This window comes from Scyliorhinus torazame, chromosome 14, assembly GCF_047496885.1.
Source record: "Scyliorhinus torazame isolate Kashiwa2021f chromosome 14, sScyTor2.1, whole genome shotgun sequence".
Lineage (NCBI taxonomy): Eukaryota > Metazoa > Chordata > Chondrichthyes > Carcharhiniformes > Scyliorhinidae > Scyliorhinus > Scyliorhinus torazame.
Window position 1 is genome coordinate 155,401,396 of NC_092720.1, and position 14,614 is coordinate 155,416,009.

Here is a 14,614-nt window from a genome sequence, read left to right on the forward strand (position 1 = left end):
TCCCCCTCCCTCTCCAGTATCCTTTCAAGCCGGTCAGAGATGTCCCGCACCCTAGCACCGGGCAGGCAACATACCATGCGGGACTCTTTATCCTGCTCACAAAGGATAGTATCTATCCCCCTGATAATAGAATCCCCTACAACTACAACTTGCCTATTTACTCCCTCCCCTTGAATGGCCTGCTGAACCATGGTGCCTTGGTCAGCTGACTCATCCTTCCTGCAGCCCTGTTCGCCATCCACACAGGGAGCAAGTACCTCATACCTGTTGGACAGGGTCAAGGGCTGAGGCTCGTGAGTTCCTGACTGCTGGTTCCCTTTACCTGCCTGACTTGCAGTCACACCCTGCTGTCCCTGGCCACTGGCAGGATTTAAACTACTTACTCTGACAGATGTGACTGCCTCCTGAAACACAGTGTCCAGGTAAGTCTCCCCCTCCTGGATGTGCCTCAGTGTTTGAAGCTCAGACTCCAGCTCATCAACTCTGAGCCGGAGCTCTTCGAGCAGCCAAGAGCAAGGAGATTATGTTGAACTTAACAAGATACTAGTTAGACCTCAGCTGTGTACAGTTCTGGGTGCCACAATGCAGGAAGGATGTGAACACATTGGAGAGAGTGCAGGAGAGGTTCACAAAAATGATTTCAGAGATGAGCAATTTCAGTTATAAGGATTGGAGAGGTTTGGACTCTTCTCCTTGGAGAGAAGAAGACTGAGAGGAGATGTGATAGAAATGCTCAAAACTATGAGGGGGCTGGATAGAGTAGATAGGGAGAAACTGTTCCCGCTCGTAATAGGATCAAGAACGAGAGGGCACAGATTTAATGTGATTTGCAAAAGAAGCAAATGTGATGTGAGGATCAGTGTGAACCAGAGTGAGGGAGTGAGAATTTGATATTGAACAGGACGTTTTCTGGAGTGTTCACTTTCCTGAAGGTTTTCTCTTCATGGGATGGGTTTAATTATACAAATACTTTCAGAAATAATCTTTATTGAACAGTATCTACATGAATTACATCAGAAACATCAAATATGGAACAATAAATCATTGAACAAACTGTTTACAAAGCGCACTATTCAATTTGAAAGACTTGTACAATTCTCCGTTTGATCCATTTCTTCCTGTGTCAACATCTTCCCAAAGCCCTGGAAGTATTTGCGGAGCAGCCTCTGGTAACAGCCGCCGTTTTCTCGTAGCTGCTGGTGAGTTCCCTGCTCCACCACCATCCCATGCTCCAGCACCACGATCCGGTCAGCTCTCTCGATGGTACTGAGGCGGTGTGCTATCACCAGCACCGCACGCTCCTTATCTCCATTGTAAACAGACTGCAGGACCTGCAGGGGACATAAACAGTGACCCAGGAGTTAGACAAAGGGGAGCATGAGAGAGGAGGGGGAGTGTGTGTGCGTATGTGTGTATGAGAGAGAGAGAGCGAGAGACTCAGAGAGAGAGTGTGAGGAACAGACTGAGCGACTATGGCTGGGATTCTCCGAGAGTGTGAAAGAGATGGATTGAGAGACAGAGATAGAACATAGAATGATACAGCGCAGTACAGGCCCTTCGGCCCACGATGTTGCACCGAAACAAAAGCCATCTAACCTACACTATGCCATTATAATCCATATGTTTATCCAATAAACTTTTAAATGCCCTCAATGTTGGCGAGTCCACTACTGTTGCAGGTAGGGCATTCCACGGCCTCACCACTCTTTGCGTAAAGAACCTACCTCTGACCTCTGTCCTATATCTATTACCCCTCAGTTTAAAGTTATGTCCCCTCGTGCTAGCCATTTTCATCCGCGGGAGAAGGCTCTCACTGTCCACCCTATCTAACCCCCTGATCATTTTGTATGCCTCTATTAAGTCTCCTCTTAACCTTCTTCTCTCCAATGAAAACAACCTCAAGTCCATCAGCCTTTCCTCATAAGATTTTCCCTCCATACCAGGCAACATCCTAGTAAATCTCCTCTGCACCCGCTCCAAAGCCTCCACGTCCTTCCTATAATGCGGTGACCAGAACTGTACGCAATAGTCCAAATGCGGCCGTACCAGAGTTCTGTACAGCTGCAACATGACCTCCTGACTCCGGAACTCAATCCCTCTACCAATAAAGGCCAACACTCCATAGGCCTTCTTCACAACCCTATCAACCTGGGTGGCAACTTTCAGGGATCTATGTACATGGACACCTAGATCCCTCTGCTCATCCACACTTCCAAGAACTTTACCATTAGCCAAATACCAGCCGTTCAACTGGTAGATGCCTTTCCCGGGATTTACCCGGCTCACATGGCTTGCATAATCTAACGGGATGTTACGAGACTTCGCAAATCTGTATCCCACCCATTGTGGGCGGAATTAGTATTTGGCAAATATGCATTTAAAGTGAGTAGCTTGTCTAATCTCACCCTTTTGCCTCAGAGGCTGTAGGCGAGCGCCGATCCAGGCGGAACAGCACTTCAGGGGTCTCCCAGGGATCGGAGGTCCCTGAGTGGCTGTCCTCTGGGCAGGATGGCATGCTGGCACTACCCAAGTACCTTGGCACTTCCAGCCTGGCATCCTGGCAGTGCCACCAGGTGGCATGACCAGGCTGGCAGAGACACTGCCAACATGCCAGGCTGACAGTGCGAGGCTGGCATTTTGCCCATGCCGGGTGCCATGGTGGGGCTGGGGGGGGGGGGGGGGGAGGTTGGCCAAGGACTCCCTTATAGGTGATTTGGGGCTTTGGGGAGCGGGGGATCACGTCGGGAGGGCGGTGGTGGTGGTGGGGGTGAGGGGGTCAAGACATCAGAAACACCGGGCTAAATGCCCTCGACAAGGTTACATCGTGCCCAGAGTGTATGAGAGTCTGAGAGACTGAGAGAGAGACTGATTGTGAGAGAGACTGAGAGACAGTGTGAGAGAAAATATGAGAGTGTAAGAGAGCAAGAGTGTAAGAGCAATACTGAGAGTGAGTGAGTTTGACAGAAAGTGTGAGTAGACAGTGTGTGGGAGAGCATGTGTGAGAGAGAGAGAAAGAGAGAGAGACAGTATGAGATAATGTATGTGAGACAGAGGGTGAGATCTGCCGGCCACACTGCTCCTGAAAAGCAGCATGCCGCAGCGCAACATGAATGAAATTAAAATGAAAATCGCTTATTGTCACAAGTAGGCTTCAAATGAAGTTACTGTGAAAAGCCCCTAGTCGCCACATTCCGGCGCCTGTTCGGGGAGGCTGGTATGGGAATTGAACCGTGCTACTGGCCTGTCTTGGTCTGCTTTCAAAGCCAGTGATTTAGCCCTGTGCTAGACCAGCCCCTCATGGTCAGCCAACATGGTCGGTATCCCCGCTCCCTGGATTTACTTGGCTCGCCACGTTTTGCGACATCTAACGTGATCTCGTGAGACTTTGCGATGTGAAGCCTGCACATTTGCAATTTTGGGAAAATCTGCATATTAGAGTGAGACAGCTAGTTTCACTCTAATGTGCATTTCCGAGATCTAACCAAGTCATTGGGATCTATTCCCTTTGCCTTGGAGACCTTGGGTGAATGCCATTCAGTGTGGGTCTCCACTAATGGGGACCAGATGGAACAGCACTTGTGGGGGTCTCCCAGGGGATCAGAAACCCCAGGTGTTTGCCCTCTGGGCATGGTTGTACCCTGGCACTGCTGGTGCCAGCCTGGCACCCTGGAACTGGCAACCTGGCTGTCCCAGCTGAGCATCTTGGCAGTTCCATCTGGGTGCCAGCATGGCACTGCCAAGGTGCCTCAGTGGCATTGGCAGGGTCAAAGGACGACCCCCTGAAAATAGTGTCCCTTCTTTCAAAAGACTGCCAGCCCATCAACTGTATGATGGTGTGGCCGATGTAATATTGTGGTTAACATCCCACCAAAGAAAAGCCTGGTGAGGACATTGATAATGCAGCCCCAGACCCAGACAGGGACAGAGAGAAACAGAGACATACAGGGAGAGAGAAAAAGATGGAAAGTGAGAGAGAGAGGGTGCATGTGGAAAGGAACAGAGAAAGTAATAGAGAGAGAGCAATAGAGAGAGAGCGAGGGAAAGCAATAGACCAGAGAGAGGGAGAACAATAGAGAGAAAGCAATAGAGCGAGAGAGAGGGAGAACAATAGAGAAAGCAATAGAGCGAGAGAGAGAGGGAGAACAATAGAGAGAGCAATAGAGAGAGAGCAATATAGAAAGAGAACAATAGAGAACGTAATAGAGAGAGAGAGAGCAATAGAGAGAGAGAGAAAAAGAAGGAAACAGATATAGAGAGGCACAGAGTGTATGAAAGACAGGAAGTGAGAGATGGGATTGAGAAGAGGTAGAAAGAGGTAAAGGAAAATTGTGAAAGTGATTGGGGAGTTGTTAATTTTATTGTGTAACTTTAATCCTTGAATTCGATCAATCTTGCTGTTCCATTATTATTATTGCTGGATAGCCCAGTACGCACCGTGTGTTCACTGTCTCCATCCAAGCAGCTGGTAGCATCATCGAGGATGAGTACCCGGGGGTCTCGGATCAGAGCTCGGGCTATAGCCACTCGCTGTTTCTGTCCCCCAGATAGCTGGCCTCCCTTCTCACCGGCATCTGTGATTCAGAGAGAGAGAGGTCAGAACACACAAGGGCAAGAGAAACCTTCCCAAAAACATGATGTGGAGATGCCGGCGTTGGACTGGGGTGAGCACAGTACGAAGTCTTACAACACCAGGTTAAAGTTCAACAGGTTTGTTTCGATGTCACTAGCTTTCGGAGCGCTGCTCCTTCCTCAGGTGAATGAAGAGGTCTGTTCCAGAAACACATATATTGATAAATTCAAAGATGCCAAACAATGCTTGGAATACGAGCATTAGCAGGTGATTAAATCTTTACAGATCCAGAGATGGGGTAACCCCAGGTTAAAGAGGTGTGAATTGTGTCAAGCCAGGACAGTTGGTAGGATTTTGCAGGCCAGGTGGTGGGGGATGAATGTAATGCGACATGAACCCCAGGTCCCGGTTGAGGCCGCACTCATGTGTGCGGAACTTGGCTATAAGTTTCTGCTCGGCGATTCTGCGTTGTCGCGGGTCCTGAAGGCCGCCTTGGAGAACGCTTACCCGGAGATCAGAGGCTGAATGCCCTTGACTGCTGAAATGTTCCCCGACTGGAAGGGAACATTCCTGCCGGGTGATTGTTGCGCGATGTCAGTTCATTCGTTGTCGCAGCGTCTGCATGGTCTCGCCAATGTACCACGCTTCGGGACATCCTTTCCTGCAGCGTATGAGGTCGACAACGTTGGCCGAGTCGCACGAGTATGTACCGGGTACCTGGTGGGTGGTGTTCTCATGTGTAATGGTGGTATCCATGTCGATGATCTGGCACGTCTTGCAGAGATTGCTATGGCAGGGTTGTGTGGTGTCGTGGTCACTGTTCTGAAAACTGGGTAGTTTGCTGCACACAATGGTTCGTTTGAGGTTGCGCGGTTGTTTGAAGGCAAGTAGTGGGGGTGTGGGGATGACCTTGGAAAGATGTTCATCGTCATCAATGACGTGTTGAAGGCTGTGAAGAAGATGACGTAGTTTCTCCGCTCCGGGGAAGTACTGGACGACGAAGGGTATTCTGTGTGACATCGAAACAAACCTGTTGGACTTTAACCTGGTGTTGTAAGACTTTGTACTGTTCCCAAAAACAGACTGCAGACAACAGCAGGGAGCACGGACACCACAACCCAGACACTCAGAACGGCAGACCAAGGGGAACGTTCACAATCATGGAAAAGATTCATCAACAACCTCACTCACTGTGTTTAATCCTCACTCACTGCGTTTAATCCTCACTCACTGTGTTTAATCCTCACTCACTGCGTTTAATCCTCACTCACTGTGTTTAATCCTCACTCACTGTGTTTAATCCTCACTCATTGTGTTTAATCCTCACTCATTGTGTTTAATCCTCACTCACCCTGTGTTTAATCCTCACTCATTGTGTTTAATCCTCACTCACTGCGTTTAATCCTCACTCACTGTGTTTAATCCTCACTCACTGCGTTTAATCCTCACTCACTGTGTTTAATCCTCACTCACTGTGTTTAATCCTCACTCATTGTGTTTAATCCTCACTCACCCTGTGTTTAATCCTCATTCACTGTGTTTAATCCTCACTCACCCTGTGTTTAATCCTCACTCATTGTGTTTAATCCTCACTCACCCTGTGTTTAATCCTCACTCATTGTGTTTAATCCTCACTCACCCTGTGTTTAATCCTCATTCACCCTGTGTTTAATCCTCACTCACCCTGTGTTTAATCCTCATTCACTGTGTTTAATCCTCACTCACCCTGTGTTTAATCCTCATTCACTGTGTTTAATCCTCACTCACCCTGTGTTTAATCCTCACTCATTGTGTTTAATCCTCACTCACCCTGTGTTTAATCCTCACTCATTGTGTTTAATCCTCACTCACCCTGTGTTTAATCCTCATTCACCCTGTGTTTAATCCTCACTCACCCTGTGTTTAATCCTCACTCATTGTGTTTAATCCTCACTCACCCTGTGTTTAATCCTCACTCATTGTGTTTAATCCTCACTCATTGTGTTTAATCCTCACTCACCCTGTGTTTAATCCTCACTCATTGTGTTTAATCCTCACTCACCCTGTGTTTAATCCTCACTCATTGTGTTTAATACTCACTCACCCTGTGTTTAATCCTCACTCACCCTGTGTTTAATCCTCACTCACTCAGTGCTTAATCCTCACTCACTGTGTTTAATCCTCACTCACTGTCTAATCCTCACTCGCTCTGTGTTTAATCCTCACTCGCTCTGTGTTTAATCTTCACTCGCTCTGCGTTTAATCCTCATTCACTGTGTTTAATCCTCACTTGCTCTGTGTTTAATCCTCACTCACTCTGTGTTTAATCCTCACTCACTATGTTTAATCCTCACTCGCTCTGTGTTTAATCTTCACTCGCTCTGTGTTTAATCTTCACTCGCTCTGTGTTTAATCCTCACTCACTATGTTTAATCCTCACTCGCTCTGTGTTTAATCTTCACTCGCTCTGTGTTTAATCCTCACTCGCTCTGTGTTTAATCTTCACTCGCTCTGCGTTTAATCCTCACTCACTGTGTTTAATCCTCACTCACTCTGTGTTTAATCCTCACTCACTATGTTTAATCTTCACTCACTCTGTGTTTAATCTTCACTGGCTCTGTGTTTACTCCTCACTTACTCTGGGCATGTGTAGTGGCCATGTCACGCCTGGCGTGGATAGGGGCAAACCGATTAGATTGCGGGAGAGCCCAAATTGGGATCCACGGCAGGCACCAATCGTTTTCCAATTTATCCAGCCTGCTCCCGTTGGCGTGATCCAGATCCCACCCTAGCGTGGTGAGAAACCAATCATCACCAATTAAGGCCAATCCCTATATCGTTAATGGGAAGGACCCCCAATCTAATGGCCTCCTCTGGGAATCCCCAGCTGGGCGCTATTTAGTACTGGCCCAAACTAATGGGGATCAGGCTGAACAGCACCTGGGGGGGTCTCCCAGACCATTGGAGGGCCCTGAGTGGTTACAGACAGTGCAGGACTGTGCCGGATATCCCCCTGAAATGTGGGCACTGTGGCATTGCCACCCTGGTACTTCCACCCTGGCATTGCGAAGGAATCTGCCAGGGTGCAAGTGCCAGGGTGCACGAGTGCCAGGGTGGCATGGCCAAGGGGCTGGGCCTGAGGAGGCCATGCCCATGTAAGGAGGGTGGTGGAAGGGTATGAATGGTGGGTGGCGCAGGGCGGGTATGAAGGGGCCTCTGGAAGGTTTGGGGGCGGAAAGGGCCCTGGGAAGGGGGCATGGGAAGGGGGCATGGGAAGGCCTGAAAAGGAGGGGCCTTCAGTGACCCCATAGCGGGGTGTCATGAATTGGGAGGTATGTGGGGTAATGACCATGTGTGCGGGAGGTGACATTGCCCATGAGTGGGAGGCATGGGGGACCAATAAGCTTACTTAGAGAGATTGGGGCATCCTTTCAAAATGGCGACCTGATCTCTGAGGAGCCGGTCTGGTCAGCGAGTTCAGCTCCCCAGTGATGAAAATAATTCTAGGGGTGGGATGTATCGGCCGTGTCGTGCCAGGTTCGAAGACGAGCAGGCCGGTTAGATCGTGGGTGAGGCCGAAATCGCGAACTGCGTCGAGCGCCAATCGGTTTCCGATATAACCAGCCTGCTCCTGTTGGCAAGATGTGAACGTGGCGAGAAACCAATAATCACTAATTAAGGCCAATCTCCATCTCATTAACGGGAAGGACCCCCTATTGAAGGCTACCCGCCTCCCCAGCGAGTGCTCATTAAATCGCGCTCTATGTGTTTAATCCTCACTCATTCGGTGTTAAAACCTGTCTCACTCTGTGTTTAATTCTGACTCACTCTATCTTTAACCCTCACTCGTTCTGTGTTTATCCCTCACTAGTTCTGTGTTTAATCGCACCCCCTCCCCCATCCCCGCCTGCCCCCTCTCCTCCCCGTGCAGCTCATACTCACCAGTTTTGTATTCGTCCTTCAATTTTCGGATGAACCGGTCCGCATCTGCTCGCTCCGCCGCTTGTTTGACTGTGGCGATGGGCTTCCCGTGAAGTCCATAGGCGATATTCGCCTCCACCGAACGAGCGAAGAGCACCGGCTCCTGGCTCACCAGGACCACCTGAGAAACATGAGAGAGCTGCTCAGAAAATGGCACTGTGGCCCGAGAGAAACTCCGTAAGGTCAACATTAATTTGGTATTGGAAAGGCTCTGATCAAAGTTCCACATGAAAGTATTTTGCCCAGGGTCAGGCTACAGGGATTAGAAGAGATCATAGATCATAGAATTTACAGTGCAGAAGGAGGCCATTCAGCCCATTGAGTCTGCACCGGCTCTTTGAAAGAGCACCCTACCCAAGCCCACACCTCCACCCTATCCCCATAACCCAGTAACCCCACCCAACACTAAGGGCAGTTTTGGACACTAAGGGCAATTTAGCATGGCCAATCCACCTAACCTGCACATCTTTGGACTGTGGGAGGAAACCGGAGCACCCGGAGGAAACCCACGCACACACGGGGAGAACGTGCAGACTCCGCACAGACAGTGACCCAAGCCAGGAATCGAACCTGGGACCCTGGAGCTGTGAAGCAATTGTGCTAACCACTATGCTACCGTGCTGGGCAAAGGGTGAGATATATTTGTGGTATGTGAGTTGTCTGGATCAGAGAGGTGGATGGGATATTGTAGTATCCTGCTCCAGCTGGAATCCCACTTCCATATAATAAAAACAAAATACTGTGGATTCTGGAATCAGAAACATGAAGAGAGGATGTTGGAAAAACTCAGCAGAGCTGGCAAAAGCTGTCAGGAGAGATAACCGAGTTAACTATTCAAGTCCGTGTGGACCACCTGCGGAATAAAAGAGAGGGAAAATAAGTTGGATATCATACTGTGGGAGCTGGGGAGATGGCAGCAAAGATGTTAGAAACCTCAGAACAAGTAAGAGAAGGCCCAATAGGGAGAGGGTGCGAGGACCTCCGCATGGGAACAAAAGATTTTTGGGACAAAGAAAGGTTAAAATGAAGGAGAAAGTTCACAATCTAAAGTTATTGAACTCAGTGTTCAGTCCAGAAGGCTGTGACATGCCTAATTGGAAGATGTCTGTGTATGTTGCACCCTGTGTATATTACACTCTGTCTCTGTGTTTATTATACTCTGTCTCTGTCCTTGTGTATGTTACACTCTGTCTCTGTCCCTGTGTTTATTACACTCTGTCTCTGTCCCTGTGTTTATTACACTCTGTCTCTGTCCTTGTGTATGTTACACTCTGTCTCTGTCCCTGTGTTTATTACACTCTGTCTCTGTCCCTGTGTTTATTACACTCTGTCTCTGTCCCTGTGTTTATTACACTCTGTCTCTGTCCTTGTGTATGTTACACTCTGTCTCTGTCCCTGTGTTTATTACACTCTGTCTCTGTCCCTGTGTTTATTACACTCTGTCTCTGTCCCTGTATATATTACACTCTGTCTCTGTGTTTATTATATTCTGTCTCTGTCCCTGTATACAATACACTCTGTCTCTGTCTCTGTGTAAATTACACTGTCATAGTCCCTGTGTGTATATTACACTCTGTCGCTACATATATTACACTCTGTCACAGTCCCTGTGTGTATATTACCCTCTGTCACTGTCTCTCTGTATATTACACTCTGTCATAGTCCATGTGTGCATATTACACTCTGTCGCTACGTATATTACACTCTGTCACAGTCCCTGTGTGTACATTACACTCTGTCTCTGTCCCTGTGTATATGACACTCTGTCACTGTCTCTGTGTAAATAACACTGTCATAGTCTCTGTGTGTATATTACAGTCTGTCACTGTCTCTGTCTTTATTACACTCTGGGCACAATTCTCCCATCGGGAGACTAAGTCCCGACGCCGGAGTGAAAACCGGAGTGTTTCACTCCGGCGTCGCAGGCCACTCCCAGCCCCCTATTCTCCCGTCCCTGGGGGGCGCCACATCATTTACACGCGCCGGGCCTTGGCACCTCGCAAGAAGATGTCGGATGAATCTTGCGGGGCAGCAGAGGAAAGGAGGTCCTCCTCCACGCGCCTGCCGATTGGTGGGCACCGATCGCGGGCCAGATCCTTTTAGAGTTACAAACGGCAAGCGGCGATTCTCCGAGCGGCCAGCTGTGATTCTCGCCGCGCCGGTTTGGGGGGGGGAGAATCGCGTGCGGGTGCCGGGGTGGCGTGGTGGGACTCGTGCGGCACCCCGGCGATTCTCCCACCCGGCGTGGGGGTGGAAAATTCCTGGACTTCCGGTGGTGGCCATGGAGTGAGTGGTTGCAAATTTGGCAGCTCCCGCTCAAAAGCGTTTTCTCCGGTCCTTATCCCGGTTGCTGGGCGGATGTTTTGGAGGAAAAAGGTGCAGAGGTGGTGGAGGAAAGTTATGCTCCACTGGTGAGGTCAGTGGATGGATTCGTGGACCAGAAGAGGGTTTAGAAAAAAAGAACTGCAAGAGCAAGAAATTCATCGTGACAGGGAAAGGTGGCGGAGAGCAAGCGGGCGGCCCGACCAGCCCAATTGTTGACGGAGCAGTTGGTGGACTTTCTGAATGAAAAGTTCAGTCAGCAGAGGAGGGAGGTTCAGGCGAGCCTGGCGAAGGTGGGCGAGCTGCTGAAAATGGGGATCGACCATGTGGAGCTGAGGCTGGAGACCCAGAGCCAGGTGATCCAGAAGGTGGAGGAGCCGGTGGGGGAGCACGAGGAGCAGCTTACCGCGCTGGTGGCCGGGATTGGGATGTTGAGGGAGACCCAGAAGCGGCTCAAGGAGAAAGTGGAGGATTTGGAAAACTGCTCCCGAAGGCAAAATTTGAGAATTGTAGGGATACCAGAGGGCATCGAGGGGGCGAACGCTGGATCTTATGTAGCCAAAATGCTGGAGCAGCTAATGGGGGATGGGGCCTTCGACCAGCCCCTGGAGGTCGATCGGGCGCATAAGGCGCTGATGAGATAGTCGCTGAGGGTGGTGGTGATGAGGCTACATCGGTTCTTAGACAAAGAGGAAATCTTGCGGTGGGCCAGGCAGACAAGGAGATGTACCTAGGAGGGTAACGAACTTTGGGTATACCAGGACCTGGATGCAGAACTGGCTAAGAGGGGAACAAGATTTAACCGGGTATTTAAGAAGGGGGTGAAGTTCGGGATGTGTACCCAGCCCGTCTTTGGGTGACCCACAGCGGCCACAAGTATTATTTTGGAACACCGGAGGAGGCAACGGAGATTGTGAGAGACAATGGACTGGCAGGAGAGGGAGGACACTGAACTTCGGAGGTGGTGCGAAGAGATGTTGGCTCTCTCTGCCCCTTTTTGTTTTTTCGTTGCTTTGTTTCTTTTTGGATGGTGGTTAGGGGAGAACCCTTCTTCTTTGAAGGGTCGTTTTTCTTTTCTGTGGGGCTATTTGATAAGCTTGTATTTGGTAAGAGGATCGTGGAGGGTAAGTGCACCTTTTTTTCTCATTGTTATTGTTTGCACCATGGAAGTGTGCGACCGGTGGGGGGAGGGGAATCAGTGGGGGGTAGGATGCTTGGCAGTGGGGGGGGGTGAGCAAGTGATTAGAGTGCTGGAGGGGGATGGGATTGTTGTTTTGTTTAGGGAGGGGGGGCTGCTGACAGGGGTGGGACTGTTGAAGTGCGAGAAGGAGGGGGTTGGTGACAGTGGATGTCAGAGAGCAGGCCTGGAGGGTCGCATGACAGGGGCTGGCCCAAGGAGGGCTATGGTTGATCGTCAGGGGAGGGGGGGTGGAGTGTCCCTCGACCAGTCTGGTTACATGGAATACGAGAGGGCTGAATGGGCCGGCCAAACGGTCGCACGTGTTCGCGCACTTGAGCAGCTCAAAGGCGGATGTTTCATTTTTACAGGAAATGCATTTGAAGATTGGGGACAGACTAGGTTAAGGAAAGGGTGGGTCGGGCAAGTCTTTCACTTTGAGGTGGGGAATGTAGTAGCAGATTCGGGCGGTTAGGTTCGTAATGGTGAGTGGGAAATTGGAGGGACTGCCAGTGGTCTTGTTGAACTTATATGCCCAAATTGGGACGATGTCGAATTCAGGAGGCGGGTGTTGGGAAAGATCCCGGACCTGGACTTGCACCAGCTGATTATGGGGGGAGGGGGAGGGATTTTAATGTGGTTATCGAGCCAAGATTGGGCCGGTGGAGTCCCCAATCGGGGAGGGTGTCGGCGGTGGCGAAGGAGCTGAAGGGGTTCATGGAGCACATGGGGAGGTGACATTTGGGAGGCCAATACTTCTCCAATGTGCACAGGGTGTACTGGTGGATCGATTACATTGTGGTGGATAAGGCTCTGCTGGCAGGGGTGGTTGACTCAGGGTATTAGGCGATTGTGGTCTCTGGCCACGTGTCACATTGGGTGGACTTGCAAGTGGACTGGGGAGGTGGAGGGGGGGACAGCACCCGCAGTGGAGATTAGACATGGGGTTGCTAGCTGAAGAGATTGTGCAGGCATTGGTGGTGATCTTTCAGGAATCAATGGAGGCAGGAAGGGTCCCAGGGGACTGAAAAGTGGCTAATGTAACACCACTGTTTAAGAAGGGAGGAGGCAGAAGATGGGAAATTATAGGCCAGTTAGCCTGACTTCAGTCATTGGTAAGATTTTAGAGTCTGTTATTAAAGATATGATCACGGAGTACTTGGAAGTGCGTGATAAAATAGGACTGAGTCAGCATGGCTTTGTCAAGGGGAGGTCATGTCTGCCAAATCTGTTCGAGTTCTTTGAGGAGGTAACAAGGAAGTTAGATAAAGGAGAACCAGTGGAGTGATTTATTTACATTCCCAGAAGGCCTTTGACAAGGTGTTGCATAGGAGACTATGAAGTAAGTTAAGAGCCCATGGTGTTAAGGGTAAGATCCTGGCATGGATAGAGGATTGACTGACTGGCAGAAGGCAGAAAGTTGGAATAAAGGGGTCTTTTTCAGGATGGCAGCTGATGACGAGTGGTGTGCCTCAGGGGTGGGACTTTTCACAATATACATTAATCATCTGGAAGAAGGGACTGAAGGCACTGTTGCTAAGTTTGCAGATGATACAAAGGTCTGTAGAAGGGCAGGTAGTACTGAGGAAGCAGTCCAGTCAGTCCAGGAGAGTGGGCAAGGAAGTGGCAGATGAAATACAATGTGGAAAAGTGTGAGGTTATGCACTTTGGAAGGAGGAATCGAGGCATAAACTATTTTATAAATGGGGAAATGCTTAGGAAATCAGAAGCACAAAGGGACTTGGGAGTCCTTGTTCACGATTCTCTTAAGGTTAATGAGCAGGGGCAGTCGGCAGTTAGGAAGGTAAATGCAATGTAATGTACATTACACTCATACTCTATCACTGTACCTATTACATTCTGTCCTTCTGCATATTACACATTGTTAATGTCACTGTGTACATTACTCTCTGTCCCTGTGTATATTACACTCTGTCACTGTGTGTATTACAATCTGTCACCGTCTCTGTGTATATTACACTCATTCCCTGTGCATATTACATGTTGTTTCTCACCTTGTTGTGATAATATTTGTGTTCGTATTCCTCGATGGGTTTCCCGTCCAGCAGAATCTCCCCCGACTGGGGTTGATAAAATCTCTCCAGCAGGGCCACACAGGTCGTCTTCCCCCCGCCTGAGGGACCCACCAGGGCCGTGATCTCCCCACACTTCAGCTCAAAGGACACATTCTGAAAATAAGAAGCCTCAGTTCATGTTCCAAGCTGATGTCACTCTTGCATGTGTAATATGGGAACAGGAGGCCACCATTCAGCCTATCACATCTGTTTTATTGGTCCAGTAGGTGACAGCTGATCTTTAACTTCATTGCTGCACCTTTGCCTCACCCTGTTCTTCCCCTCGCCTCCGGGAAATCCGTGCATTCCAATTTTACATGTTTGATTAGACTCCTAGCGTTAATGCTTTTGCTGGTGGACTTCACCAGGGGGTGGGTGAGGGTAAGAGAGGACAACTTCTCCATTCGCCTTGGTGCGATTATACCATGAACCATTGAGCTCTACACTTAACATTCTGCCCCCTTGTTCCGAACAATCTGCCCACCAGAGGAAACATTTTCTCTCTATTGA

The 14,614-nt window shown here is 49.5% G+C and overlaps 1 protein-coding gene across 1 annotated transcript in view; it reads right to left on the bottom strand.

The window, feature by feature from the left end:
- Positions 1 to 970: 970 nt before the first annotated feature.
- The window catches only part of LOC140390097 (antigen peptide transporter 1-like), a 78,698-nt gene continuing 65,054 nt past the window's right edge, over positions 971 to 14,614 (bottom strand). Inside the window, exons 9-12 of the mRNA XM_072475003.1 lie at positions 14,045 to 14,218; positions 8,492 to 8,651; positions 4,435 to 4,571; positions 971 to 1,331 (exon numbers count right to left, since the gene is read on the bottom strand). Of these exons, the coding sequence (XP_072331104.1) occupies positions 1,074 to 1,331; positions 4,435 to 4,571; positions 8,492 to 8,651; positions 14,045 to 14,218 (729 nt within the window). The 3' untranslated portion in view covers positions 971 to 1,073. The remainder of the gene's footprint in view (positions 1,332 to 4,434; positions 4,572 to 8,491; positions 8,652 to 14,044; positions 14,219 to 14,614) is intronic.